Source organism: Littorina saxatilis, unplaced genomic scaffold (assembly GCF_037325665.1).
Source record: "Littorina saxatilis isolate snail1 unplaced genomic scaffold, US_GU_Lsax_2.0 scaffold_289, whole genome shotgun sequence".
Lineage (NCBI taxonomy): Eukaryota > Metazoa > Mollusca > Gastropoda > Littorinimorpha > Littorinidae > Littorina > Littorina saxatilis.
Window position 1 is genome coordinate 84,772 of NW_027129607.1, and position 27,896 is coordinate 112,667.

The 27,896-nt window shown below is 43.9% G+C and overlaps 1 protein-coding gene across 1 annotated transcript in view; it reads left to right on the forward strand.

Moving 5' to 3' along the window:
• The window catches only part of LOC138957839 (FACT complex subunit SSRP1-like), an 83,765-nt gene extending 58,357 nt beyond the window's left edge, over positions 1-25,408 (forward strand). Inside the window, 6 exon segments of the mRNA XM_070328888.1 lie at positions 5,249-5,321; positions 17,759-17,894; positions 23,726-23,771; positions 24,465-24,588; positions 24,590-24,664; positions 25,085-25,408. Coding sequence (XP_070184989.1) covers positions 5,249-5,321; positions 17,759-17,894; positions 23,726-23,771; positions 24,465-24,588; positions 24,590-24,664; positions 25,085-25,291 — 661 coding nt within the window. The 3' untranslated portion in view covers positions 25,292-25,408.
• The last annotated feature ends 2,488 nt before the right edge of the window (positions 25,409-27,896 follow it).

Below are 27,896 nucleotides of genomic sequence, written 5' to 3' on the forward strand. Positions count from 1 at the left end.
ACCTTCTAGAAATTTCCGGAACTGTCCAGTTAATTTTTCATTCTTCATTTCTTCCCCTCATAGGAGCAATAGCAAGTCTCTAATATCACTGGCATGATGTGCTTGCTACAGACAAAAAAGAGTTATCTCCCTTACCTTCTAGAAATTTGCGGAACTGTCCAGTTAATTTTTCATTCTTCATTTCTTCCCCTCATAGGAGCAATTATAGCGAGTCTCTAATATCGCTGGCATGATGTGCTTGCTACAGGTGAACAGTAGGCACTGAACTGGTCTTGCACCATATAGGCTGTATTCAATAAATGGGAGGTCCATAATCTGAGAAAGGAAACAATGAATCAAGAAACTAAAACCCAGGTGCACATCTGCGGCACCTAGGGAGTGTACGTGCACACTATCTTGTTCCTGCCTCTTGCCATCTCAGAGGTATGGCGACCACAGACAAAAAAGAGTTATCTCCCTTACCTTCTAGAAATTTCCGGAACTGTCCAGTTAATATTTCATTCTTCATTTCTTCCCCTCATAGGAGCAATAGCAAGTCTCTAATATCACTGGCATGATGTGCTTGCTACAGACAAAAAAGAGTTATCTCCCTTACCTTCTAGAAATTTCCGGAACTGTCCAGTTAATTTTTCATTCTTCATTTCTTCCCCTCATGGGAGCAATAGCAAGTCTCTAATATCACTGGCATGATGTGCTTGCTACAGATGAACAGTAGGCACTGAACTGGTCTTGCACCATATAGGCTGTATTCAATAAATGGGAGGTCCATAATCTGAGAAAGGAAACAATGAATCAAGAAACTAAAACCCAGGTGCACATCTGCGGCACCTAGGGAGTGTACGTGCACACTATCTTGTTCCTGCCTCTTGCCATCTCAGAGGTATGGCGACCACAGACAAAAAAGAGTTATCTCCCTTACCTTCTAGAAATTTCCGGAACTGTCCAGTTAATATTTCATTCTTCATTTCTTCCCCTCATAGGAGCAATAGCAAGTCTCTAATATCACTGGCATGATGTGCTTGCTACAGACAAAAAAGAGTTATCTCCCTTACCTTCTAGAAATTTCCGGAACTGTCCAGTTAATTTTTCATTCTTCATTTCTTCCCCTCATGGGAGCAATAGCAAGTCTCTAATATCACTGGCATGATGTGCTTGCTACAGATGAACAGTAGGCACTGAACTGGTCTTGCACCATATAGGCTGTATTCAATAAATGGGAGGTCCATAATCTGAGAAAGGAAACAATGAATCAAGAAACTAAAACCCAGGTGCACATCAGCGGTACCTAGGGAGTGTACGTGCACACTATCTTGTTCCTGCCTTTTGCCATCTCAGAGGTATGGCGACCACAGACAAAAAAGAGTTATCTCCCTTACCTTCTAGAAATTTCCGGAACTGTCCAGTTAATTTTTCATTCTTCATTTCTTCCCCTCATAGGAGCAATAGCGAGTCTCTAATATCACTGGCATGATGTGCTTGCTACAGGTGAACAGTAGGCACTGAACTGGTCTTGCACCATATAGGCTGTATTCAATAAATGGGAGGTCCATAATCTGAGAAAGGAAACAATGAATCAAGAAACTAAAACCCAGGTGCACATCTGCGGCACCTAGGGCGTGTACGTGCACACTATCTTGTTCCTGCCTCTTGCCATCTCAGAGGTATGGCGACCACAGACACACACACACACACACAGACAGACACTCTCTTTTATTATATGTAACTAGCAGTCAAACCCGGCTTTGCCCGGGTGTTAGCAGAACCCTAAAGCATGTTATGACATGTGTGCTTTCCATTAATTATCAGAGTTAATTACCTCCTTTATTTGGATAACACAGTCAGAGTTACGTCCCTTTGTTTCTTGAAAATGTCATGAACGGTTCGGTTAATTTTTTCTTGTTCGATTCTTCCCCTCGTAGGAGCAATAGCGAGTCTCTAACTGTAGTTACCGTCTGATCAAAGCACGCATACCTCATGAGTGAGCGCGTCATACCTTTTTGAACAGGGGAGAGAAATCTGTAAATTCTCGTGATCTTTCACTGAGGCGATCGTTTCGTAAACATTATTCGCGATGATCTGGAAGGCAGGGAGGGCCGGAGCAGGGGGCAGGGTTAGTGTGTGTGTGTGTGGGGGGGGGGGGGGGGGAGCGGCGGGATGATAGCGGGCGGGGGGTAACCCTTGAGAATGACACGGTATACTGACTGGTTTGATGAGAGTTACCTCCCTTCCGTGGGTGACAAAGCATGACTTACCTCCCTTGCACTATGTAGACTGTATTGATAGATGGGGAGGGTAATTATCCGAAGAAGGAAACAATGTCTGGAGAAACTAAAACCCAGGTGCACATCTGTGGGTCCAGGGCAGTGTGCATGCAAAATATCTTTCGCCCGGGTGTTTCTGCTCTCCCCTCTCTCAGAAACCTCTCGAATCTTATTCCAATGTGGATAAGAAAAATGACAGTGTGAGCTCATACATTTGGATGTATAGGCAAGGCAAGTTTCTCGCTATCACATTATCATTAGCTTTACCTCCTTTGTTTGGATACAAAAAAAAGAGTTATCTCCCTTACCTTCTAGAAATTTCCGGAACTGTCCAGTTAATTTTTCATTCTTCATTTCTTCCCCTCATAGGAGCAATAGCGAGTCTCTAAGGCAAGTTTCTATTTGGTTCAACGTGTTCTTCGTGATTTGTTTACCCCTTACCTTCTCACACCCACTGTAGTTACCGTCTGATCAAAGCACGCATACCTCATGAGTGAGCGCGTCATACCTTTTTGAACAGGGGAGAGAAATCTGTAAATTCTTGTGATCTTTCATTGAGGCGATCGTTTCGTAAACATTATTCGCGATGATCTGGAAGGCAGGGAGGGGGAGCAGGGGGCAGGGTTAGTGTGTGTGTGTGGATGGGGGGGGGGGGGGCGGCGGGATGTGTGTGTGTGGATGGGGGGGGGGGGGGCGGCGGGATGATAGCGGGCGGGGGGTGACCCTTGAGAATGACACGGTATACTGGTTTGATGAGAGTTACCTCCCTTCCGTGGGTGACACAGCATGACTTACCTCCCTTGCACTATATAGACTGTATTGATAGATGGGGAGGGTAATTATCCGAGGAAGGAAACAATGTCTGGAGAAACTAAAACCCAGGTGCACATCTGCGGCACCTAGGGAGTGTACGTGCACACTATCTTGTTCCTGCCTCTTGCCATCTCAGAGGTATGGCGACCACAGACACACACACACACAGACAGACACTCTCTTTTATTATATGTATAGATAGATAGATAGATAGATAGATGACGGTACTGACAATATCGTTATTGAAACAATCCCAGTGCACTAAGGGATTTATAGAGCAAATCTCGAAAATGATTATTGAACTCAGCGCTATGCGCTTCGTTCAATAATGAATTTTCTCGATTTGCTCTATAAATCCCTTAGTGCACTGGGATGTCTCAATAACTTAAATAATAATAATAATAATAATAATAATAATAATAAGAGCAAACGCTCGATCGAGTCACTTTCGCAGTTCTGAATATTATATGAGGCATCAGATGGACAGGAAGAAATTGCTATTCACAACACAATGCATACCTGAAGAATGAGATTGCATGGATCGAGCAACAAAATATTTACCTTGGCATTAAGAATAATCCTATAAAGTTTGAATCAAATCCGATGAATAGTTTCAGAGATATGATATTTCAATTTTTTTCCTTCAAGACATACCTGTGACCTTGAAAAAGGTCAAAGGTCACCAAAGCAGACGTCAAAGTGTAGAGGTCACTGGGAGTCACGTTCACATAAAATTTGAGCCCGGTCACTTTTATAGTTTCCGAGAAAAGCCCAACGTTAAGTTGTGTGTTGCCGAACAGAAAAGGCTAGTTATCTCCCTTGTTTTTCTGATAACGTTCGTAAAAGGCTACAGATGTAAATACTTTGATGTAAAGAATAATCCTACAAAGTTTCAATCACATCCGATGAACTTTGTCAAAGATATAAAATGTCTAATTTTTCCTTTGACGCTGACCTGTGACCTTGAAAAAGGTCAAAGGTCAACGAAACCATCGTTAAAGTGTAGAGGTCATTGGAGGTCACGACTAAACAAAATATGAGCCCGATCGCTTTGATAGTTTCCGAGAAAAGTCCAACGTTAAGGTGGTGTCTACGGACGGACGGCCGGCTGGACGGCCGGCCGGCCGGACAGACTAACACTGACCGATTACATAGAGTCACATTTTCTCAAGTGACTCAAAAACACTACAAGTGCAAAGTGATTACATACATTTCTTTACTATGGGAAATGGGGGGAGGGGGGGGGTGAAGGGTGAGTTAACATCAGGACAAAAATACTATTACAAACAACACAAAACAGATAACGGAGTATAAAGCTAAAAGAGAATTAAATTTTACTCGCTTCTCAAACAGTCCATGACAAGTGTCATGAACTTTGCGAGTTTTAGCAATAAACTCTTTTTTGTAGTGGAAAAAAGCTCTCTGAATTGGGGCGGGCATAATAATAGCACCGTAACAACTGTTTTCTATAATTGGTAAAAAAAGGACATACAAAAATATAATGGAACTCGTCCCCAAGGTCACCTGATGAACATTTGTGACAGATTCTGTCTTGTCTGGGAATACCAAGAGTCCTACCTTTTCGTATAGGCAATTTATGATTCAGTGTTCTAAATTTTAAAACAGCGTTTGCTAAATTAACCGGCAGGATGGACAAGTACTTTTCAAACTCAAAATTCTCTTTATACATTCTATAATTATAATAAAACTCATTGTTATTTATTTCTGAATGCCAGGTTTGGACAAATTGGTCTTGTTGCCTATTTTTCATCAGTACTTTGAAAGTATTAAAATAACCACCATCCGTTACATTATCGATATTTTGATTGTGCCAAAAATCACTAAAGCCTAACTCATTTAGAACACCATGGACAGAAAGCAAAGGATATCAAAAAGTTAAATGAAAACTTTTCTTAAGTGTCAGAAGGGCTCGTAAACAAGGGCAGATACAGAATGTGTTTTCATACAGAGAGAGAAAGGTATTGCTGTGGGTGTACAACCACACAAGACATGTGCATGTTTCAGGTTGCTTTTGTTTGGTTGTGTCAGGTTGCTATCATTGCAGGCACCACTGAAAAATCTGACCGAGTTTGGATACTGTTTGGTTAGGTTCTGTCTGTGATGCCCAATTGAAGTGCATGATTACAGATGCTTTTGTTTATGTTTTATTTTAGAGATGAATATGGCAAGCTGTACGACTTTGTCACAGGCAAGAACCTGCTCGTCAAGAACATCGGTGGAACCTTGGTAAGTGATGGATAATTAAACGAGAGAAAAATTGAAAGAAGACATGAAAACTCGGTATCTTAGATACAAAAGTAATCACATCAGTCGTGCTTTTTATTTAATCACATATTCTTACTCCAATTCTTATGAATGCATTGACTTTAGTCCCACATGCTAGATGTCGAAAAACCTCTCAAATTACCTGCCCTTAGTAGGGTGGTAACCAAGCTAAAAGCGACGCCATAGCCGTTGCTATGGCCTGACCTTGCTCGGTTACCCATAACACCCTGCGCCCCACGTGAGCGCCAGCATCCGTAATAATCATTTCTCGTCTTTCGACAACACACGGTGGACGTGTCCGAATTTCGCTCTCACTTTTGGCCTTCACTTGCCTGCTTGTCCGTGAGACTAGCCGGTTTCCTGTAGGTCTACCTGTCCGTCTACCTTTTGGTGAGATCTTTCCTGTTTATGTTTGGTATAAATGGTGTTAGCTTTGTGTTGAACATGCACGCAGAAGTTTTTTGTTCTGGGTGACTGTTTTTCGCCGGTCTTAAAATGGCCGACAACAAAGCTAAACTCGGCGCGAGACTGGAAGGTGGCAAGGCTCTTAGCCTGGTTTAGTAAACTATACCTAAGAGTAGCCTAAGAACTTTGATTTGCCTATTATGCGGGTCGTAGATCCGTCAAACAGCACTTCTTTTTATGTTCCTATCCCTCCGAGGGTGGGTTCAGTTCTTTCACAGCTCGCTTCCCCTGTTGGGGTTAATCAGCCTTTAGGCTCCTTATAGACTTTTTGTTGGATCGTCGTCGGTGCGACTGATGGGGGGGGGGGGGGGGGGGTGGCCGTGTGGCTATTCTTTCCCCTTTTCTCTGTGTAAGAGGAATCAGTCATTGTCCTCCTTTTGGGGGGACTTAACGATGTTTTGTGTCTATATTCTCAGCTGTTTCAGGCGCGATCGGCGGTTCCCGCCCTCCCGTTTCGTCAGCTTCGCACTGTGGCCTAGTGCAAATGGCCTGTTTGGTTCAGCCCGTTTTTTGCCTCTGGTGGCTCTGGGCTGTTCTCGAGCACCCCTTCCTTTTAGGAGGGGGGGCCTGCTCCCTGCCTGCGTCTATCCACTCTGATTACCGCCGGTACTTCACAGTGTGTTACGCAGCCCCCCGCCAATGGGGGGGGATAGGGGGGGCGCTCCTGCGTCGCACCGTCGCCTGGTGCAAACGGCCAGTTTGGTTCAGTCCTTTCTGCCACTGGTAGACTGGGTTGTTCGCGAGCACTCTCTCCGTAGGGAGAGGGGGTCTGCTTCCTCTCTGTCTCTTCCCGCTCAGCTTGCTTTTAGCACTGCTGCGGTGGGAAGTCAGCTCTCTCCCCTGGTGGGAGAGGGAGAGGGGGGGCATGGTAAGTCGCAGCCTGGCCTTGGTCCATCCCTGTCCCATTGGGGGCAGGGGGCTGCTGCCTCCTCTCTGTCTCTTCCCGCTCAGCTTGCTTTTAGCACTGCTGCAGTGGGAAGTCAGCTCTCTCCCCTGGTGGGAGAGGGAGAGAGGGGGCACGGTAAGTCACGGCCTGGGCTTGTCCCACTCTGACCTTTGCGGGCAGGGGGCTGTGTTAGCTTCCCACCCTTTCCCGCCCCCCGGGCGCGTTCGGGTGGCGGCTTTCCAGGCTACGTTACATACCCCTCCTCTGCTCCATTTGGGGCAGGGTGGGGGGGGGTATCGGTGGCTCACTCTTTCCCGCCCACCGGGCGGGATCGGGTGGGGGCTGGAGCAGCGTTCCACACTTTCCCTCCCTCTGAGTTGGACGGGGTGGGCGCTGTTGGACTGTCTTCACAGTCTGTGCCTCAATTGTCCTGGCCCGACAATCGTTCTCCTCCCCTATCGGGGTGGGTGGGCGGTGGGCTATAGGACTACGGCAGGTGGACGGAGGGGGGTCGGCCGTTGCTCGGTTCGTCTCTTTCCGTCGCTCTTTCTGCTGTGACGAGCCACCCCCCTCCCCATCTGGGGCATGGCGTGGCTCAGGTCTTTCTTCACAGCGGGGGTGCTATGTACGGCTTTCCAGGCTACGTTACATACCCCTTCTTTGCTCCATTTGGGACAGGTGGCTGTGTTGGCTGCCTGCGCTTGTCGCAGGTAGCGGTCGCGAAACAATGAGCTTGACTCTCTTTTGTTCTCGGCAGGGTGTCTCGCACAGTGGTCAGGGAACAATGAGCCTTTGCTCCGTTTTGTTCTCTGCACGGGCTGCGCCGGCTGTCTACCTGTGACAGGCGGAGACAGAACATACTCTTTCTCTCCAGTCTCCCATTCTTTGTGTTCACAATGGTCTGCGGGGACTCAGCTATAGTATCGCCTGGCCAGTGGTCATTGTCCTTAGCCAGCATAGGTCACCCCCCCCCCCCCCCCCCCTCCTAGGGGTGGGTGAGTGATAGGGCTACTTGACTTCGGCAGGTGGACGAGTGAGGATCGGCCGTTTCTCTGTTTCAGTCCTCACCCCCTCTAGGGGTTACGGCTGTGCTGGACCACCCCCCTCCCCACTTGGGGTGAGTTGTGGTTCAAACCAGGTAATCTGGTTCTTAGCACTGGGATGCTTCTCTCGCACAGCGGGTGGGGTAAGACGCGCCGGGCCCGGCTTTGTCTTGTTTCTCCACTCTCTCTCCTTCTCGGCAGAGATCTGTGCCAGTTACCAACCCCTCTTCCCCCCACCTCTTGTTCAGGTGGGCGGTTTTGGGTTGGCAGTCAGAGACTGATCACGCTTTTCATCCACACTCTTGGCGGTGTTATCGGCAGGAGTATTTAGTGCGCGACCTCCCCTGTCTCACCTCCTTTTGTGTTTTTCACAACTGGTGGTTAGGTTCGGACTCCTTGTTTGAGGAGGGGGAGTGTATAGGGTTGCCTACTGGTTGTAGGCTTCCCTTACATAGAGCGGCTGCTGTTGCAGTTTTCTTTGTCCCGGATAGGTTGGGGGTGTCTCTCTTCCTTCCTCTTCCGGGATGGCTTTGGGTTTTCACAGGCTTTCTCGCAATTTGTTTCATTTGCTGAGTCTGCGGTGATTGCCTACCACATGCCACACTTTTTGGCTTGATCCGCACCTTACGATAGTGGTCTTCAGCCTACACCTTTCCCGCTGCTTCATACGCAGGGGTCTGCTGGCTTCGGGGTTTCAGGCTGCTTCGTCCTCACTTTTATCTCCCACAATTCCGAGAGGAATGGGTCACGTGAGATAGAACGCGGGAATACGTCACTGAACGAATGGTTTCCGTCCTGTGAAGACGTATATGTATTGGTGCACTGTCTCTCTTGCTTTGCTTTCATTTCCTCTAACCTTTTTCTGTACAAGTTTTAGTTGTAGGTTAGTTGAAACTTGTGTATTGACTATTTTGATTGTTTATCATTGTGTCAACTTGCAAGGTAAGGAAACAGTTTGGAGTTTTCGGTGTTTGTTGGTTTTTTGAACCGGGAACTTGTTGTTTCGCGTATGAATTTTATTCGTCGAAGCTAACACATGGAAATGTTAAGCGTCAGTCGGTGCGTTCATTGTTTTTGCAGGTGTGACCTACTATATTTGGGTCAGTTGGGATCGTTACTTGTTTTTGCACGTGTGACCTAAGGTCAGTCGGAATTGTGACTTGTTTTGATAGGATGACATATTATTTTGGCTACGGAAATGAAGTACACGTTTGCTGACAGTGACACAGTCAGTCACGATTTGCTGACATAGTCAGTCACTATTTGCTGAAGCAGCCTCTTTGTTTTTTCAGCAGCTGTCTCGATTACAGCAATTATTATCGCCTGAGGCGAATTATGGGCCACAGAAGGTCCGCTGTGCTAAGGCTGGGCACTAGTCCATTGAAGATTTGAAAATCTTTGCAGTGGATTTTAAATTGTTTTCATACTGTAACGGGTGCGCTTGCTCGTCCGCAGGAATCAATATAACTTTTTCGTGTGGTTTTTGTTCGGAATATGGCGGACTCGGGAGGTGGTGAATGTGCTGCTGGCGGGAAGAAAACCGGCAAGAAACCGGCGAAAGCACAACCTTCTGAAGTGATACCGTCAGAAAAGACGGGAGTTGATAAGTCTCTTTCAATAGAGAAGAGCTCGTCTGGCCCACGTGATTGTGAAGTTACTCTGAAAATGGACAAAATTTTGGAGACAATGACTGCCTTGTCTGGCAGACTATCTGATTTGGAGAAAGTTGGTAAGCTTAATGCGACGCCTGTTGCTTCAACATCGCGTGGAACCAAGTCGCATGGAACCGAAAGCAGTTCGGCGCAAGAGTCGCAAGCGGATGGAGAAGACGGTGCTTCGGTTAGATTTGCTCATGAGCAGTTCGAAAATGAGTTTGATTCGGCTGAAGACACGGATGTTGCTTCGGACAATGATTTTGACGCAGGCATAGTAGTGGATACAGTTGGCGAGGGGATTCATCCATCTCTGGCAGATCGTTTTGAGGAAGGACTTCTTCTTCCATCAGATCGGGCACGTGTGCGAGACACTCTTCAGAACTATCCGCGGCCCAAAAATGTCACGTCGCTTCGAACGCCGACTCTCAATCGTGAATTAGATGGCAAACTGTTAGACAAGTTCGCAAAGAAAAGAGACTCGAACCTGTCCTTTGTTCAGGAACAAGTAGGTTGTACGCTGAAAATTATCGCTCAGCTTATGTCCGACCTCAAAGAAAAACCAGCAAGTCGGAAGTTGAGTGAGCGTGACAGCTTTAGCAAACTGGCCGATGCGGCTCGACTTCTTATGGCTTCGCACAAGGACCTGTCACAAGTGCGGCGCGAAGCACTCAGGCCGACACTTAGCCAAGACTGCAGGGCCTTATGCAATGCGCAGCTAAATTTCAAACTGACGTCTAACGAGTTTTTGTTTGGGGAGGATCTAGCGAAAAGGGTCGACGATGCAGTGAAGAACAGGAAATTATCATCCACACTGTCACAGCCCCTTTCAAAAAACGCAGACCTGTTTACACTACACATTGAGCGTAGTAAACTACGAATTTGAATAATATACTACGCAACTACGCAAGTCTGTCGTTTTCTACGCAAACGGTATTAAAAAAAAAATTAAAAAAAGTTAAAAAATTTTTTTTTCGTCTTTTCTGTTTACACCTGTTCCTTGTCCCGTTGTGCTCTCACACCGCCCCGTCCCTGCACGCAAACGGTATTGTTTCGGCTACGCATATCACAATCCGTAATTTTCTTCATCTCCCTTGACCGATCCATTTTCCAATCCATGTTTTCGGCCAGCAGTCGTTTGCTGCGTGCAGCGCGTAAAGCGCCCGCGGGCGTTGCGTTGTAGCTTGTTAATGCCGAATAGGCTTCTCCAAGCAAATGCCGGGCACAACTGAACGCGTTACTGCCAAACCATGCGGGCGTTTCGACACAATGGCTGAACGCAGAGAAAATGACTCCGAAAGGCCACCGACCAAAAAGAAAAAGACGAGCAATGCGCCGAACCAAGTCTTTCTGCCAAAATATCATCAGGACTACCCATGCCTTGTCTCTTCGCGGAAAGGAAAACATCATGCTCATTGCACTGTCTGCAATTCCCATTTTTCCGTCAGTCAATCAATACATGTGGTAAAAAGTAGCAATCATTGTTCTTGTTGTTGTGATAGGTCGACGAGAAATTCTACACATTCAATTACAAAACTACACATTTGCCTCATTTTGCTCCCAGAAAATACACATGCAATGTTTTAGGGGTAAACAGGTCTGAAAACGCCACCAGAGGTCGTCAGTTCTACCAAGGGCGACCTCGACAACAGTTTCAGCAGAGACAACAGTACCAGCAGAGAAGAGGTGTCTCCAACCGACAGACAGGACACAAATTCTCTCCCAAGTTCCACTCCCAACAGAGCGGGATTCCCTCCAAGAAAACAAAACGGGATTAGAATCTGATATTTGTGCGCCAGCGGTTTCTATTTTTAGGGAACAGGTCAGTTCAAAATTTGTGAATACTCCTGAGAACTTTCACAGTGGAAAAGTTGCTGATCATTTAAATAGTTGGAGACAGTTAACTTCTGATAGATGGATCCTTCAGCAAGTCGCAGGAATTGAAATTGAATTTATGATCACTGGTGAACACATTCCAGACAGGAAAGAAATTAGATTTTCTTCTTCCGAGGATGAGCTAGTGGCTAATGAGGTAGCGAAGTTAGTGGAGAAACAGATTGTTCAAGAGGTGGATCAACGGCCAGATCAACTTTTATCCAGTATTTTCTTGCGTCAGAAAAAAGATGGTAGTCAAAGGGTGATTTTAAACCTAAAAAAATTGAATCAGACAATTGAAAAGATTCACTTCAAAATGGATACATTAAAAAACGCAGTGTCATTAATGAAAAAGATTGCTTTTTGCCTCAGTTGATCTAAAAGATGCATATTTCTCCATACGCATCGCTCACAAGTTCAGAAAATATTTCAGATTTCAGTTTCATGGCAAAACTTTTGAGTTCCTGGCTCTTCCACAGGGATATCGTGATTCTCCCCGCATTTTCACGAAACTACTAAAGCCTGTATTGGCCCACTTACGTTTATCTGGCCATACCCTTCTGATATACATTGATGATACCCTTTTGCAAGGAGACACTTTTGAAGAATGCCAGGCAGCAGTGTTAGATACATGTGCTTTGTTGGATCGTTTGGGGTTTACTGTGCATCCTGTGAAGTCAGTATTTACACCTACTCAATGCATTGAGTTTTTAGGGTTTCAGCTTGATTCTCAGAACATGTTAGTTTCTCTGACCCCCCGGACAGTTGATAAAATTCGTACTAAGTGCGCTGATTTGGCTGGAAGAAAGAAATGTACAATTAGGCAGTTGGCTGAAGTTATCGGATATTTAGTGGCTGCCCAACCGGGTGTTTGGGTTGCACCTCTCTTTTTTAAACGATTAGAGATCGCAAAAAATGAAGCCCTTGCTGTTAGGAAAGGTGACTTTGATGCAGAACTTGTGGTTTCAGAACAAGTTCGTTCAGACCTTCTCTGGTGGATTGATAATGTAAAGCAATATCCTTCCCCTGTTAGCAGAGGCATACCTACTGTAATAGTAAAATCAGATGCTTCGAAAATAGGGTGGGGGGCGGAGTGTCAGGGTAGCACCACAGGTGGAATGTGGACCAAGGAAGAAGCTTTTGGACATATTAATTGTTTGGAACTTAAAGCAGCTTACTTTGCCCTGAAATCCCTTTGCAGGGGATTATGTCACTCTTACATTCAGTTACTTACAGACAATAGCACCACTGTTGCTTGTATTAATAACATGGGCAGCACAAAAGTTTTGTGCAACGACATTGCCAGAGACATTTGGTTGTGGTGCTTATCACATAGTAATTGTGTAACAGCAACACACTTACCGGGTTGCCTAAATATAGAGGCAGATGCAGAATCCCGTGTAGATAGACACAACATTGAATGGCATTTGGACACACAAGTGTTTGCAGAAGTCATCAATCGGTTTGGTCTCTGTGATGTAGACTTATTTGCTTCTCGTGTTAACGCACAGTTAAGAAAGTATGTTTCATGGAAACCTGACCCAGATGCATTTGCCATTGATGCATTTTCCTTAGACTGGTCATTGTTCAAGGCGTTCTGTTTTCCGCCTTTCAGTCTCATTCCAAGAGTGCTCCAAAGGATAGAAGTCTTAGAGGCGGAGTGTGTGCTGGTGGTGCCATTATGGACAACGCAAGTGTGGTTCACGAAACTGTTGCGTCTACTAGTAGAACTGCCGGTCATGTTGCCCCGAAAAGAAAACTTACTCAGTCATCCACTGACAGGGGAGCACCATCCACTACTGAAGAAGATGAAACTAGTAGCATGTTCCTTGTCCGGACAGCCCTCCAGAAACAGGGAATTCAGGATGAAGCAACAGACATTATCATGTCAGCCTGGAGAGAGGGTACGAAGCGTAACTACGAGTCATATTTCAAACGCTGGCTTCAGCATTGCCTTGAACGGGATAGAGATCCCTTTTGTGCCTCTCCACATGAGTTGATAAGGTTTTTAACGAAACTGTTCCAAGAAGGCAAAGGATACAGCAGTTTGAACATGGCACGAAGCGCTGTTTCCGCATTGTCCCTTCAGGATAATTGTTCAGTGGGTTGTCATCCACTGGTGAAGAAGTTTTTGAAAGGAGCTTTCAACAGACGGCCAGCTTTGCCCCGTACTTGTGTGACCTGGGACGCTAATCTAGTGCTAAATTTTTTAAAAGAATGGTCACCGGCAAAATTTTTATCGCTGGCGCAATTGACGCTTAAAACTGTGCTGTTGTGCTTGTTGGTCTCTAGTCAAAGGGGACAGGCGATTTGGTTGATGGACTTGCGTAACATGAGTTGGACAAAGGAAGATGTACGATGTAGGTTTGGGGATTTGCTCAAAACTTCTGGCCCAAACAAACATCAGAATGAAGTGGTATTTTGTGCTTTTCCGTCTGATTTGGCAATTTGTGTTGTACATTATTTGAAACAATATGTCAAAAGAACTCGTGCATTTAGAGGAACGGAAACGAGACTCTTTATCAGTTGGACAGCCCCTCACAAAGCGGTGTCGAGAGATACTATCCGTCGATGGACAAAGATTGGATTACAAAAAGCGGGTATTGACATGACAATATTTACGCCGCATTCAACTCGTTCCGCTGCATCTAGTAAAGCTGCAAGTAAAATTCCTCTGGCAACCATTCTGAAGACTGTTGGTTGGCGTCGGGCTAACACCTTCACAACTTTTTACAAGAAACCAGTGGACAGTGGGAGGAGTTTTGGACAGGCTGTTCTGTCATGAAGAATTGGGGTAGGTTTATATGTATTTCAATTCATCGACAGTGCTAGGGTGTAAATGTTGCAGACTTTAAAGTCTCACGTGACCCATTCCTCTCGGAATTGTGGGAGATAAAATTACATAATTATGACGAGCTTACCTGAGTAAGTGAAGTCTAATTGTGGTTTTATCGACCACAATGTAGAGAGGAAAGGGATTACGTGCCTCGCCCTAAGTTGTCTTCAGGGTTATACTGATAACCGTTTTCCCTCCCTATCCCTTTCCTCTCTCTTTCTCTTTTCTCTGCACCATTTACACGTCGTTAAACAGTGACGTATTCCCGCGTTCTATCTCACGTAATCCCTTTCCTCTCTACATTGTGGTCGATAAAACCACAATTAGACTTCACTTACTCAGGTAAGCTCGTCATAATTATGTAATTTTAGTGCGGAAGAAGATAGCAGGGAATTTTCAGGCTCAGGGTCTGATCCGGACTTTTTTATGGCCAGGGGCTAGTTTCTGGCTTCGCTTACAGACCACAGGGAACATGGAGTTTTCTTGATATTACTCCTCCCTCTCCTCTCTGGAGGAGATAGGATGGCATGGTTTGGAGTTTTCTGCTTTGGCTGAGACTCTCTTCTGTGCTTTCTTCTAGGCAATCTTATCCTCCCGGAAGCTCTTTTGGGTTAGGGAGGATGCCTTGGATAAGGCTTTAGCCAGGCTGCTGGCAGCTTGGGCTAGGGTCGTCACTGAGCGGAGAGGTTTCTCGGTGACGTTTTAGGCCCACACTGTTTTGGCTTGGTGTGATCTCCTTCCTTTACAAGGGGTTTGATTTCATGCTGGTTGCAGGAAGCAAGGGTCAGGCTTTTTCGGGGGTTGTTAAAACCTACTCAATAGCTGGAATCTTTCCCTTCCTTCTTGGACCTCTGGCAGCGCATTTATGCGCTCCCGGTTACAAAGGGGTGTTTTGGTTCAGTGTCTCCTCCCTCTCTGCGGGAGGTGGGTCGGCATGGGCTAGAGCTTTCAGCTTTGGCTGAGATTTTCCTCGGTGCTCTCACATGAGCTTTCCTTCTGCGTTTCTGCACACAGGAAAGGGCTCGGTTTCTGGGGGTGTTGGTCTCTGGACTATCTCGGGGGCTGGTTGAGCTTTTTCAAGGTCAATCAGCTTGTCAGCTGCACTTTCTTTTGGTGTTGAACCAGGCTTTTTGCCGGGTGCTCTCAGTAACCAGGCAAAATTCCGAGCTGTCCTTATCCCAGGTTTTTTACCTGGGCATGCTGTTCGACTTTGTCTCTTGGAAGATTTTTTCTTCACACAAGAGAGAATAGGGAGGCTTTAAGCTCTTTTCACTGCCAGACTGGCATGAGAGCAGGCCTCTGCGGGGTCTTTAGACCCGATCTTCGGTCGGACGGTATCGATAGCTATGCTGGCCCTCTAGTCTTTCCTCAAGTTTTTTTGGGGGTTCGGCCTCACAGGTCTGAGACATGAGGGTCCTCCTCCAGAGTGGGTTCCTCCACGCGGGAAGGTGGCTGGAATCCTTTTGGATCGCTCAGGGGACTTTTTTCCCTAGCTTTGTTTCCCCCTGGACTTAGACCGCTTTATGGATGCGTTTTCGTCTAGATGGGGCCTGCACTGGCAATTGCAGTCTTGAGGCTGTGATGTAGACGCAAATCCTTGGGCTTCTCTTTTGCCTGAGGTTAGGAGCAGTAGCTCTTAGTCTACTAGCCTTTCCTTTTTGGCTATTTACAGGCATGTCCTGTGGCATTCGGGCAATTCTTCTGTTGCTTCTTATGTGAACTAGCTGGGGTGAGCAAGTTCTCACTCCCTGTCAGACAGAGTATAAGGGATTCTGATTGGGTTTTCACACTAAATCATTTTCTCAGGGGAATATCTCCCCGGCCAGCTCTGCGATCTGGCCGACTCGCTCAACAGGTCCTCTCAGGGCTTGCACAGGGGTTGGCCCATCTGCTTACGGGTCTGGAGGCGTGCTGTTTGTGTTTTAGATCATGGATTCTGACTCTGGTCTTTGGGCATGAAGCATATTTTTACTCCACTTTATCTGTGTATGCTCCTTTTTTGGCCTCCTTGGCCAATTGGGGATTTAGAGCGGGGGTGCAACTCCTTAGCGCCCCTCTCTCAAGCCAGGTGGTTTTTCACCTCTGTTTCAGTTTTTGGCTTTGGGCAGCTGGGCCTCTTCTTTGAGGTTCCGGCGTCTCGGCTATCTCAGCTGTTTTGGAACAAATAGGCCTCTCTCCTGTTGCTCATGGCGCTCTTGTGGGCATGATCAAAGGACCTTGTTTTACGAGGTTTAGAGGCTCCCCCTTGTTTAGCGCGTGGGACTTTGTTCTACTTACTCTGGGCCTCAGCCCTATAGGGCAGTGAGGCGCATGCGTTTTGGGGGTTTGCCAGAGGATGTAGCCTTAGGGCTTTTGGTTCCGTGTGTTCACGGTTTTTGGCCAGGTTTTGGGGTTTCAGAAACCTGGTCAATATCCTCTGGTGTTTTGATTCCCTCCTCTTGGGAGGATTCTCGCTCCGGGAGATTCGGATTTTCTAACTGTCTGGTTAGACTTTCTTAATCCCTTTTTTGACGTTACTGTCTTTTGGAACCACGAGCTTTAGCTCAGGTTCTTATTTCTTTACAATGGAGCGAAAGAGACATCTTTTATTTGTCTCTCTCTAGGGGCTCTGCTACATTCATAGGACAGTCCTATGAGTGGTGCGTTTTGAACAGGGGGGGGGGGGGGGGGGCGTTCAGTCCTCCCTCTATTCCTTTTCAGGCGTTCGGGAGTCCGGAGTCTGGTGTTCTTCTCTGGCTGGTGGTGTTCCTCTCGCCTACGCGAGGTTTGCCAACAGCTCGGGTACAGATTTTGTGCTTCTTTTATTGCCGTGTTGCGTTCTGGTCGCCTTGGCGAAGCTTTGCAAACGGCTTACTGGAGATCAGATGACGTGTTCATCGGTTTCTATCCTCGGGATATCTCCTGCACGCGGCTAGATGGCTCCAGTTCATTGCTGGTTTTAGTTGCTGCAGGGCAGGTTCTTACAAGGACATAAGTAGGTTCCCTCCACCTTTAGGAGGAATCTGCATTCATAAGAATTGGAGTAAGAATATGTGATTAAATCGAAAATTTTTAATTAAATTTTGATTTAATATAATATACTTACCCAATTCTTATAGTTAATACCCTCCCATCCGTCCCCGCTGGATTATGTCCTTGGGGTGTTTGTTTGATTAATAGTCTCGAATGATTATTACGGATGCTGGCGCTCACGTGGTGCGCAGGGTGTTATGGGTAACCGAGCAAGGTCAGGCCATAGCAACGGCTATGGCGTCGCTTTTAGCTTGGTTACCACCCTACTAAGGGCAGGTAATTTGAGAGGTTTTTTCGACATCTAGCATGTGGGACTAAAGTCAATGCATTCATAAGAATTGGGTAAGTATATTATATTAAATCAAAATTTAATTAAAAATTTTCGATTCTGAACAGAAACACATTGTTATGGGTTTGTTATCTGATGATTTAAGTACTTTCATTGTGTGAGTGCGCATGCAAGCGTGCGTGCGTGCATGCATGCATGCATGCATGTGTGTGTGAAAATGTGTAAGAGGGAAAATGTGAGTCATTGAAAGTTTAGTATGTGTGTATTTAGCACAGCAATGAGAATGCTGCGATGACAACTAAAACAGCTGTGAAGAGTCTGATGGTGGTTATGTTAACAGGACAACAAAGTGTCTGCCAACTACGAAGACATGGCAGACAGTGACGAAGACAAGGGCGACCATGACGCTTACATGGAGAAGATGAAGAGGGAGGGCAAGCAGAGGCAGGATGATGACGATGATGACAACAGTTCAGGTCAGTATCCACCTTTCTTCTTGGGCAATAAACACAAAATAAAAGTGGAAAGAATACTAACAACAATAATCTCAGAACGTCAGGTCTGGACAAGGAGTGAGCCTTAAAAATGGAGGTTAATTTGCAGACAATAAGAACAGAAAATCTAACAAAAAATATGGTCTTAAAAGGAGGGAAGTCTTAAGGGGTTACTTGTGTGTTCAAATCGCGTGAAAGAAACATTACACATTTTGTGCACAGGTTCCTCTAAGCAATATGGACACATCTGTGCAAAGAAAAAAGGTGGTCGACGTATTAACTTTTTTTTTAGAATTTTTTTACTGGGGGTTGTCAAGTACGATTTTGTGAAAAACACTGCGATTCTTAACATGATCCCAACCGATATATTTAGCTCTACAAATAATAAATGAAACATTAGTTTGTGTATATAAATGAATGGAGGGTATAACTTCATCATAAAACGGTACTTATCAACGTGCATTTTCAGAAAATGATCGAGGTTTCTCGAGGGCATTCACATAAAATTATCACTCCTTTAGTAGTAAAAAACGTATTTAAAAAAAAATTCGCGTGAAAGAAACATTACACATTTTGTGCACAGGTTCCTCCAAGCAATATGGACACATCTGTACAAAGAAAAGAGGTGGTCGACGTATTAACTTTTTTTTTAGAATTTTTTTACTGGGGGTTGTCAAGTACGATTTTGCGAAAAACACTGCGATTCTTAACATGATCCCAACCGATATATTTAGCTCTACAAATAATAAATGAAACATTAGTTTGTGTATATAAATGAATGGAGAGTATAACTTTATCATAAAACGGCACTTATCAACTTGCATTTTCAGAAAATGATCGAGGTTTCTCGAGGGCGTACACATAAAATTATCACTCCTTTAGTAGTAAAAACGTATTTAAAAAAAATTCGCTCGACAGAAACATAACTAAACTTGAACACAGCTAAGTTCACTGTATACATATACAATACCTGTAAACAAAATAAGTTGTTGCCTTATTGTCTGCTTCACAATTATTCCCGTACCAACCCCACCCCCATTATCTTGACTGACAAAAATGATAAAAAGAAATAATTTGGGAGCGCTGTAGGTCAGTTGGTAGAGCGCTGGACTTGTGATACATGAGTTTGAATCAGGGTGAAGGGTTGGGGGTCGGAACATTTGTGTGCAAAGTTTCATGAAGATCTGTCCAGTAAATTTCTATGAATCACACACACACACACATATATATATATATATATACACCAGGGTAGATCAGTGAGTTTGTAAGGGGGGTGTTTTTAGAATTCAAGAGTGTAAATCGAGGTCGCAGAGCGCCCGAGACTGATCAAGGGGCATACACCCCCACCCCCTCTCCTCAACCCAAGAAAAAAAAATCGCACGTGAAATCCATTACACATTTTGAGCACATGTTTCTCTAAGCTATATGTCCACAACTGCAGACAGACAACAAACGTTGTTTTCTTATTCATTTTTTTTAAAAGAGTTTTGTCAGTTTTGGGGGGTACCGGGTGGACACATATGACCTTACAGAAAACACTGTAATTCGTAACGTCATCGTAACTGACATTTTTATCTTTAGAAAAGATCAATAAAACATTACTTTGTGTAGTTAAAAGAATGGAGAGTATCACTTTATTATAATACGGTACTTATCAATGTGCATGCCGAAAATTATCCAGGATTGGCGAGAGCGTACACAACAATTATCACTCAAAAACGCTGTAACACAAAATTGGCTCGACAGATCATAAACAAATTTGAACACAGTGTTTCCTTATTGCTTACTCCACAATTATCCCCGCACCACCCCCACCCCCATATCTTGACTGGAAAAAATTGATGAAAACATTCATTTGGGAGCCCAGTAGGTCAGGTGGTAGGGAGAAGTGTGCAGAGTTTCATAAAAATCTGTATAGTAGTTTTCTCTGAATCGCAATACAAACACAAACACCCAAACACTTGGTGCCTTTAGTGCACCGATACCCTCTGCCAACCCCTCCACCCCAACCCCCCCCCCCCCCCCCCGATCCAATACCACCCCCTCCACCACCCGCCCACCCCACTAATCACAAATACACACACACACACACACACACACACACACACACACACACACACACACACACACACCAGGGTGGATCAAACAGTTTGTAAGATGAGTGTCAGTATTTATAAATCAAGAGTGAACATCGAAAACGCGAATAAAACCAGACTCGACTGTTTTAATTTAGTGGTAAAAACGTTATAACACAAAATGTCATCACAAATTATAACCACATTTGAATACAGATAAGTTCACTGTTCACAATACCTTTACAAAAAAATTTTAAAAGCGTTTCCTTTTTTCTTACTAAAAAATGTTTCCCGCCCCACCCCATATCTTGGCTGAAAAAAGGTGAAGATACACATCATTTGTGAGCTTAGCAGGTCAAATGGAAGAGCACTGACCCAAGTGTTTGAATGCGGGTGAAGGGGTGGGGGTCAGAAAACCTGTTTGCAAGGTTACATAAACATCTGTCCCGTACCTTTGCCTGAATCGCACTACAAACAATTAGTGTCCTTAGTGCCCCGGCGCAATCCCAACCCACCAAACACTCCCCCTCCCCCGCCCGCCCTCGTCAACTTTTGATCACACACACACACACACACACACACACACACACACACACACACATGAGGAAGAGATAATCACACATGGTGCGCCAGTGAGGTTAGATCGGCCACGGTGAGATGGGGTCTGAGGCTGGTAAGGGATTTGGGGGTAGGACCGACGAGAGGGCACGGATTCGGCGGTTTGCCGTGTCGAGTCAACTTCATATAGATCTGTGTAGGCGATCAACAGCCCCAGCCGATCTGGATCTATTCAAGTCAAAAGTAAAGTCAAGGATACGAAGAAGTTTACCGAAAAACATCGATCCCAAGAACTCATGTTGTAACTTTTCAAAGCAGTTACATTCAATCAAAGCTCCATCCACATTAAACCGAACGGGAATCGTCGAAGATCCGCGCAACTTCACTGCAATGTCGAAAACGAACCGTCATAATGTCACCGCAGATCTATAGTTGGTTTTGGTTTTGTGTCGCAGCAAAGAAACGAAGCAAATCTCCGGCTTTTATAAATTTATTTCACACTAAAACATCGTTCATTTAGCGGATTATTAAAATATATTTCTTGGAGGTTGCAAGGCAATGGCATCGCTGAGATGTACTCCTTCGAACACACGACACAGGTTATAAATTGACTGCATTTAGGCGCTTTTTACGGCCAAAACAGAGTGACCTTTTTGACGGGTTTATGGAAAAAATCACTTCGGGGGCAGGTCTAAAATCCTGTGTACAGTGCCAAATCATACATCATTCAAAAGAGCAAAGCATGTTCTTTATTCTAACATATGGGCTAGGGTAAGTCATAGACAGTATCTGTCTATTATATCTTTGGGTAAGTGTATTCTATTCCTTCGATAGTCTCGTCATCTACACTTGCGTGAAAAATGCAATTTTGAGTCTGTTTTGCATAAAAGACCTGCGAAATTTGTAGAAGTCAAAACAACAACTTACAGTCCAGCCTCTCAACTTTCGTTCCATGCAATTTTTTTGTCTGTACGTATAGACTGAGGGGTGCCCCGAAATGATTTGTAATCACAACATTCACAGACTTCAAAACGCCATTGAAAAATTCGTCCACGTGCGTTTACTTGGATGACTAAAACTGTCGTACCTGCCAAAGGCCGCTTCGCGTAACAAAATGACTACCAGAGTCGCAAGGCTCGGGATATTTTTTACAAGAAAGTCATACTTTCGTTGTTCTAGTCCAAATGAATATGAAGATATGGCGAGTTGAAAACGCCGATTCTTTCGCCAGAAACACGTCTGTTTCCACACCGGAAAGAAGGAATGGACTGAGAGCTACTAGAAGCACGGCGCCGTGCGTACAATCGACCGAATGATGTTATTCACACAATACCATTTGGCGATCTCTTAAAAAATCATTTGAAAACAAACTAGTTGACATGTAATGAAACCAGAGACTATAGAGTATATTCTATAGTCTCTGATGAAACTATTTACTGAAATCAAGAAGTATCTTAGTTCTAACAGTGCATATTGGGCACCCCCTGTCGAATGCACACTGGACCGTGCGTATACGCCGTCGCAATCAAGGCAAGTAACTCAGTGAGTATAAACATGAGCAAGAACCGCAACCCGAACACACTCGTAACACCTTAAAGGCATACTAACGCACTCCCGTGTTTACAAAGTGTAGTTTGCCCACAATCGATGTCAAACGCACCATAAGACCATATAATGACGATATGTCACCATGCGCGGACCATAATACATGCATTACAGCTTGTTCTAGCCTCCGAAAAAGTGAGGATGTCAACAAAGCCGCGGTGTTAGCTCCCTTGCATCAACGTTACATGTGTTGCCAAATCTATAAATAGGACCATCTAGATCAAAATAAAAATTCAAATATCTCAACATTTAAGGGCCCCTAGACCACAATATTTTGCAGGGAACTTAATTTAGTCTGTCTCCAGCTCTGGGTAAAGCAATTAGCGTGTATATTCATCAGCTTTCTATGCCTTTAACATTTGGGGGATCTTAAAAGTGGGGTTGTGTTGGATCCCCCTGCGGGTTAGGGGGAAGAATTTACCCGATGCTCCCCAGCATGTCGTAAGAGGCGACTAACGCATTCTGTTTCTCCTTTTACCCTTGTTAAGTGTTTCTTGTATAGAATATAGTCAATGTTTGTAAAGATTTTAGTCAAGCAGTATGTAAGAAATGTTAAGCTTTTTGTACTGGAAACTTGCATTCTCCCAGTAAGGTAATATATTGTACTACGTTGCAAGCCCCTGGAGCAAATTTTTGATTAGGCCAAAAAAAAAATTGTCTGTTTAGGGTAACCCGACCGACCCTGTGTTTTTGGCGCCGACCCTAAAACTTTTTTCTCAATTTCTACTTACCTCATTTTTCAAAAACCATATTATTTCAGAACGGAATATAGTCATGTTGCATATCAAATGAAAGGATTTTCAATGTCTGAGTTATTTAGACCATTTACGATGCTCTATAACAATTATTTCAATGAACACTTTCATTTGGATTCTAAAAAAAAAAAATAAAAAAAAATAAAAAGTTGCCGACCGACCGACCCTAATTTTTGGGGGCATGTTACCCTAAACAGAACATTTTTTTTTGTTGGCCTTAGTGCTTTTGTGAACAAGAAACAATTGACAAGTGGCTTTATCCCATCTCCCCCGTTTCCCCGTCGCGATATAGCCTTCGTGGTTGAAAACGACGTTAAACACCAAATAAAGAAAGAATTTTTCTTCCAAACCTAAAACTTTTGAGGTGTGCGGAATCAATATCAGCTGAATGGAAAAGAATGAAAAATAAGTAGCAAAACCCCTTCCAGATCATACTTTTTTTGGCCATGGTTACCTAACCTAATCTAACATCATGGGGGGGGGGGGGGGGGGGGGCTTTTGAAGGTGAACATCTTGCTTGCTGGACAAGAACAACTTTTCAGATATTAACTAAGGTTGTGTGTGTCTACAGAAAGAAATTAGAAAGGGTCCTTGTTTTTCCTTGTGAAGCATTTTGTTGCATTGATGCCTGCAGGGTTAAAGTTTGTGCACGTGCACACATGAGAGCAGTATTTATGTGTATGTGTAGAAGTTCCTCTGACTAGACAATGAGTCTTTTGTCTTAAATTTATGACTGGGCGTATGGTTCTGTGTTCTGTTTGAGGACACACAAAAAAACATGCTGTTCTGTTCAAAAGTGACATGGTTTACTGTTTTACAGATGTATCGTTCAACCCTGGCGACAGTGGCAGTGAAGTGGCTGAAGAGTAAGTCAGTTTTTTAGTGGGGTTTTTTTCCCACCGTCATTTGAAGAGATGTTTGTTTGTCACTCTTCGTGCAGACATAAAATGCATGCGACACTATAAACTTTTTTCTTTTTAGTACCCTATTCCCATTCCTGAACAAGGACTGGTTTCGACACATATGTCTTGTTATTTAACTCATCGTTTGTATTTGTTAGTGTTCTCCGATGAGTACATTTTCATAGTTATTTATTTGTACTATTTCACCTGCAGTGTCACTCATTTCATATTATTAAGGACTTAGAGATCTAAGTGGGGCAGAGAAAAAGCTGTCGGTAGCGGCGGTGGCTTCAAAACCAGTTGTCTCTATTGACGTGTGTTCGATCCCCACATTCCCGAGGGATTTATTTCCCAGAGTCAACTTTGTGCAGACTCTCCTCGGTGTCTGAACACCCTTGTTTGCACGCATGCATATGATAAAGGACCCAAGTTCACAGCGAAAGTCTCAGGGCTTGGAAACATGAATACACACATGCAGGAAAAATAAGATAACAAAAGGGGTAGCACCGCACTGTATGGCAGCTCGCTTTGCCAAGCAAGAAATCAGTCTGAATTTCCACGAGGGTAACCTCACATGACTATATGAAATCTTATCCTCATCCTTATCTCTACAACCCCCTCCCCATCCTTCTCATTTCATGCATTTTGTTCGGACAGGTACGACAGCAATCCGCCGTCAACAGATTTTGATGACGACTCGGATTCAGACTACAGCGGAGCGGGTGCGGCCTCTGGGAGCGAAGACTCTGCCGCTGATGAAAAACGAGAGAAAGAGAGGGAGAAAAGGAGAGCAGACAAAGACAAAAGCGAAGAAGGAGAAGAAAGACAAGAAGAGACCAAGGACAGCCAAGACTGTGGTGCGTTGGTGAAGGCTGTCTGTTCTGTGTGTGTGTGTTTTCACACTGATATTTAAGAAATGTTAGGTAAACGCTCAGTACATACGAGTTAGCAATAGGTAGCTGGGCGAAGTCTGAGTCTCTGACCTATTGCCTGAGAAGGGAAATGTGATTTGTCTTTCTCTCTACTGTCTCTGCGATAGGAGACTGGTTTTAAGAAAATAATTAAGGTGATTACCAAATATGTACCGTATTGCCATAATTATGTGCGCCTACATTTTTCATACTTTTATTCTTTTCCTTTTTAAAAAAAAAATTTATGTGAAAACATTTTGATTTTTAAAAATTTGTTTGCTGTTGTCTTGTTATTTTATGTGTGCATTTTAAAGCAGCTCTCTCCTTCCTATGTAATAAATGTCTGTGTTCTCATGTCCTCCCCAGCCCGAGGGTGGTGAACGCAAGAAGCGAAAGAGCAAAAAAAGCAACAAAGACCATAACGCCCCCAAACGGCCGCAGTCTGCGTACTTCCTGTGGCTGAACGAAAACCGGGATTCCATCAGGCAGGATCACCCTGGCATTGCCATCACGGAAGTGTCAAAGATTGCTGGAGAACTCTGGAAGGGGATCAATGCCTCTTCAAACATCTGAAAATAGAGTGAAAATGTGGTCAAACAAAAATTTGGGAGCGAATTGAAAATGGGTACATTTTTATGACCACCCTGTATTTCAAAATTGTTGTCTTGCATTTTCTTGGGCGTTTCTTTATTTTTGCAGACCTGTTTACCCTTACGATTTTGGCGTAATTTATTACGATTTTCTGCAAAAAATACGCCATTCCGCTATCCGTGTCAAGACTACGATTTTCATAAATAAAAAAAAAAGTAAAAAAAAAGTTAAAAATTTTTTTAAAAATTTTTTTTATCAATTCACATGTTTGGCATTGGTTTTTTTCAATGGCAAAATGGGGTGAAAGAGCACAGGACTGACCAGAGATCATGTTTTGTCTGATAAGACGCTGGAGAGCCTTATTCTAGTGGTGAAGTCTCGCCCTCACTCATTCGGCAAGTGCAAGTACAGTAGAGAAGCGCTTGACACACTGAAAAAGGCCTACTACGAGCAAAAGAAAAAGAATCAGTGATGCATGTGCTTTTGATGTGATCTTCTTTGAAATTATGATGACTACAAAAACTGACTGATGTGTTTTGTTTGTGAATGATGGATCTATGTGCATGATTGCGTTTCGCAGACACAGTTGTCATATGCGTTGTAATTGGCGACGAATGCTGGATGATTACTATTTTTGTGCCAGGATTACTATTTTTGGGGCTGAGCATTACTCCAAAACACTTATGGGGGTAAACAGGTCTGTTTTTGTTTTGTTAATTTTGTGTGTGTGCTTGGGAGCATACCTGAAGAAGGCAGAAGAACTTGTTACTCCTTGACTTTACTCTGAGTGTAAAGATTGGGGGCTTTAACCCTTAAACTGGTGCAATTCTGTAACACATGTTAAATAGCTACTGGTGAATTAACAAAGAGAAAAATAAAGAAAAACGGTCATATAGGTTTTCACATCCATGGGAGGTAATCGGAACCGACCAAACAGGCTGAGCCAGTAGCGCGACATATGTCGTGACAACCAGGTGACAGTATACGTACAGTAGCGTGACATATGTCGCGACAACCAGCCTAAGGGTTAATTGTACAACTGGACAAAGCAATGTTATTTAGAATGTTTTGTACCCTAGTGGAATACATATACATGTACTGTGGAAAGTGTTATCATTCACAAAGCAAAGCTGTCAAGGATTTTTTTCTGTTTTTGTGTCGTAACTCTTATTGATTTATCCCATCCCAGTAGTGAAAAAAGTTAATATTTGAAGATTTTCCAAGGCATTTTTTTCTGGGAGACGGAATAAGTCACATTTTCCTTTGTTTTTGACTCACATGCGAAGCAAAAGTGAGTCTATGTACTCACCCGAGTCGTCCGTCCGTCCGTCCGGAAAACTTTAACGTTGGATATTTCTTGGACACTATTCAGTCTATCAGTACCAAATTTGGCAAGATGGTGTATGATGACAAGGCCCCAAAAAACATACATAGCATCTTGACCTTGCTTCAAGGTCAAGGTCACAGGGGCCATAAATGTTGCCTAAAAAACAGCTATTTTTCACATTTTTCAAATTTTCTCTGAAGTTTTTGAGATTCAATACCTCACCTATATATGATATATAGGGCAAAGTAAGCCCCATCTTTTGATACCAGTTTGGTTTACCTTGCTTCAAGGTCAAGGTCACAGGAGCTCTTCAAAGTTGGATTGTATACATATTTTGAAGTGACCTTGACCCTGAACTATGGAAGATAACTGTTTCAAACTTAAAAATTATGTGGGGCACATGTTATGCTTTCATCATGAGACACATTTGGTCACATATGATCAAGGTCAAGGTCACTTTGACCCTTATGAAATGTGACCAAAATAAGGTAGTGAACCACTAAAAGTGACCATATCTCATTGTAGAAAGAGCCAATAAGCACCATTGTACTTCCTATGTCTTGAATTAACAGCTTTGTGTTGCATGACCTTGAATGACCTTGACCTTGGGTCAAGGTCACATGTATTTTGGTAGGAAAAATGTGTAAAGCATGTGAGTCGTATGGGCTTTGCCCTTCTTGTTATTTACAAGCGCTGAGGTTTTGTCCACTTGTTGATTTGGTACATCAGTGCAGTTTCAGATCAGTTTCTATGTTCGGTAAAGGCTGCAAATTATGTGAATGTGATAAGGTGGTTACTTACTTTGATGTCAGTTGAAAAATAACACAAATTACATGGATAAGATATGGGAAAATGATGATGGGCATTGCTTGTCATGTTCGAATAACTATTATTTGTTGGCATGAGTTGCAGAAGAATGTACTGTACATGTTTCTAGTGAAAGACTGTGTAAATGGTACTGTGAAGGTGTGTTGGATCAATAGCATGTGAATAAAAGGTTTGTTGTACAGTAAGCTCCTGTGTTGATTGGTCTTTTTTGAAGCTAGACTTCAAGAAACTGTCCATCATGTGTGCATTTCTTAAACAAAGAACAAATAATTCAAAACAATGTTAAGGATTCCCCTCAGCTCCAGTCCTATTTTTCCCTCCTGACCCTAGAGCTTTTTTTTGTTGTACAAGTCACACTATTTCACTGCTGCGCCGAATATGCTATGTCAGCGGCAGGGAGCTTGGAGCAAGCACGGCCATAAATAGCCTGCG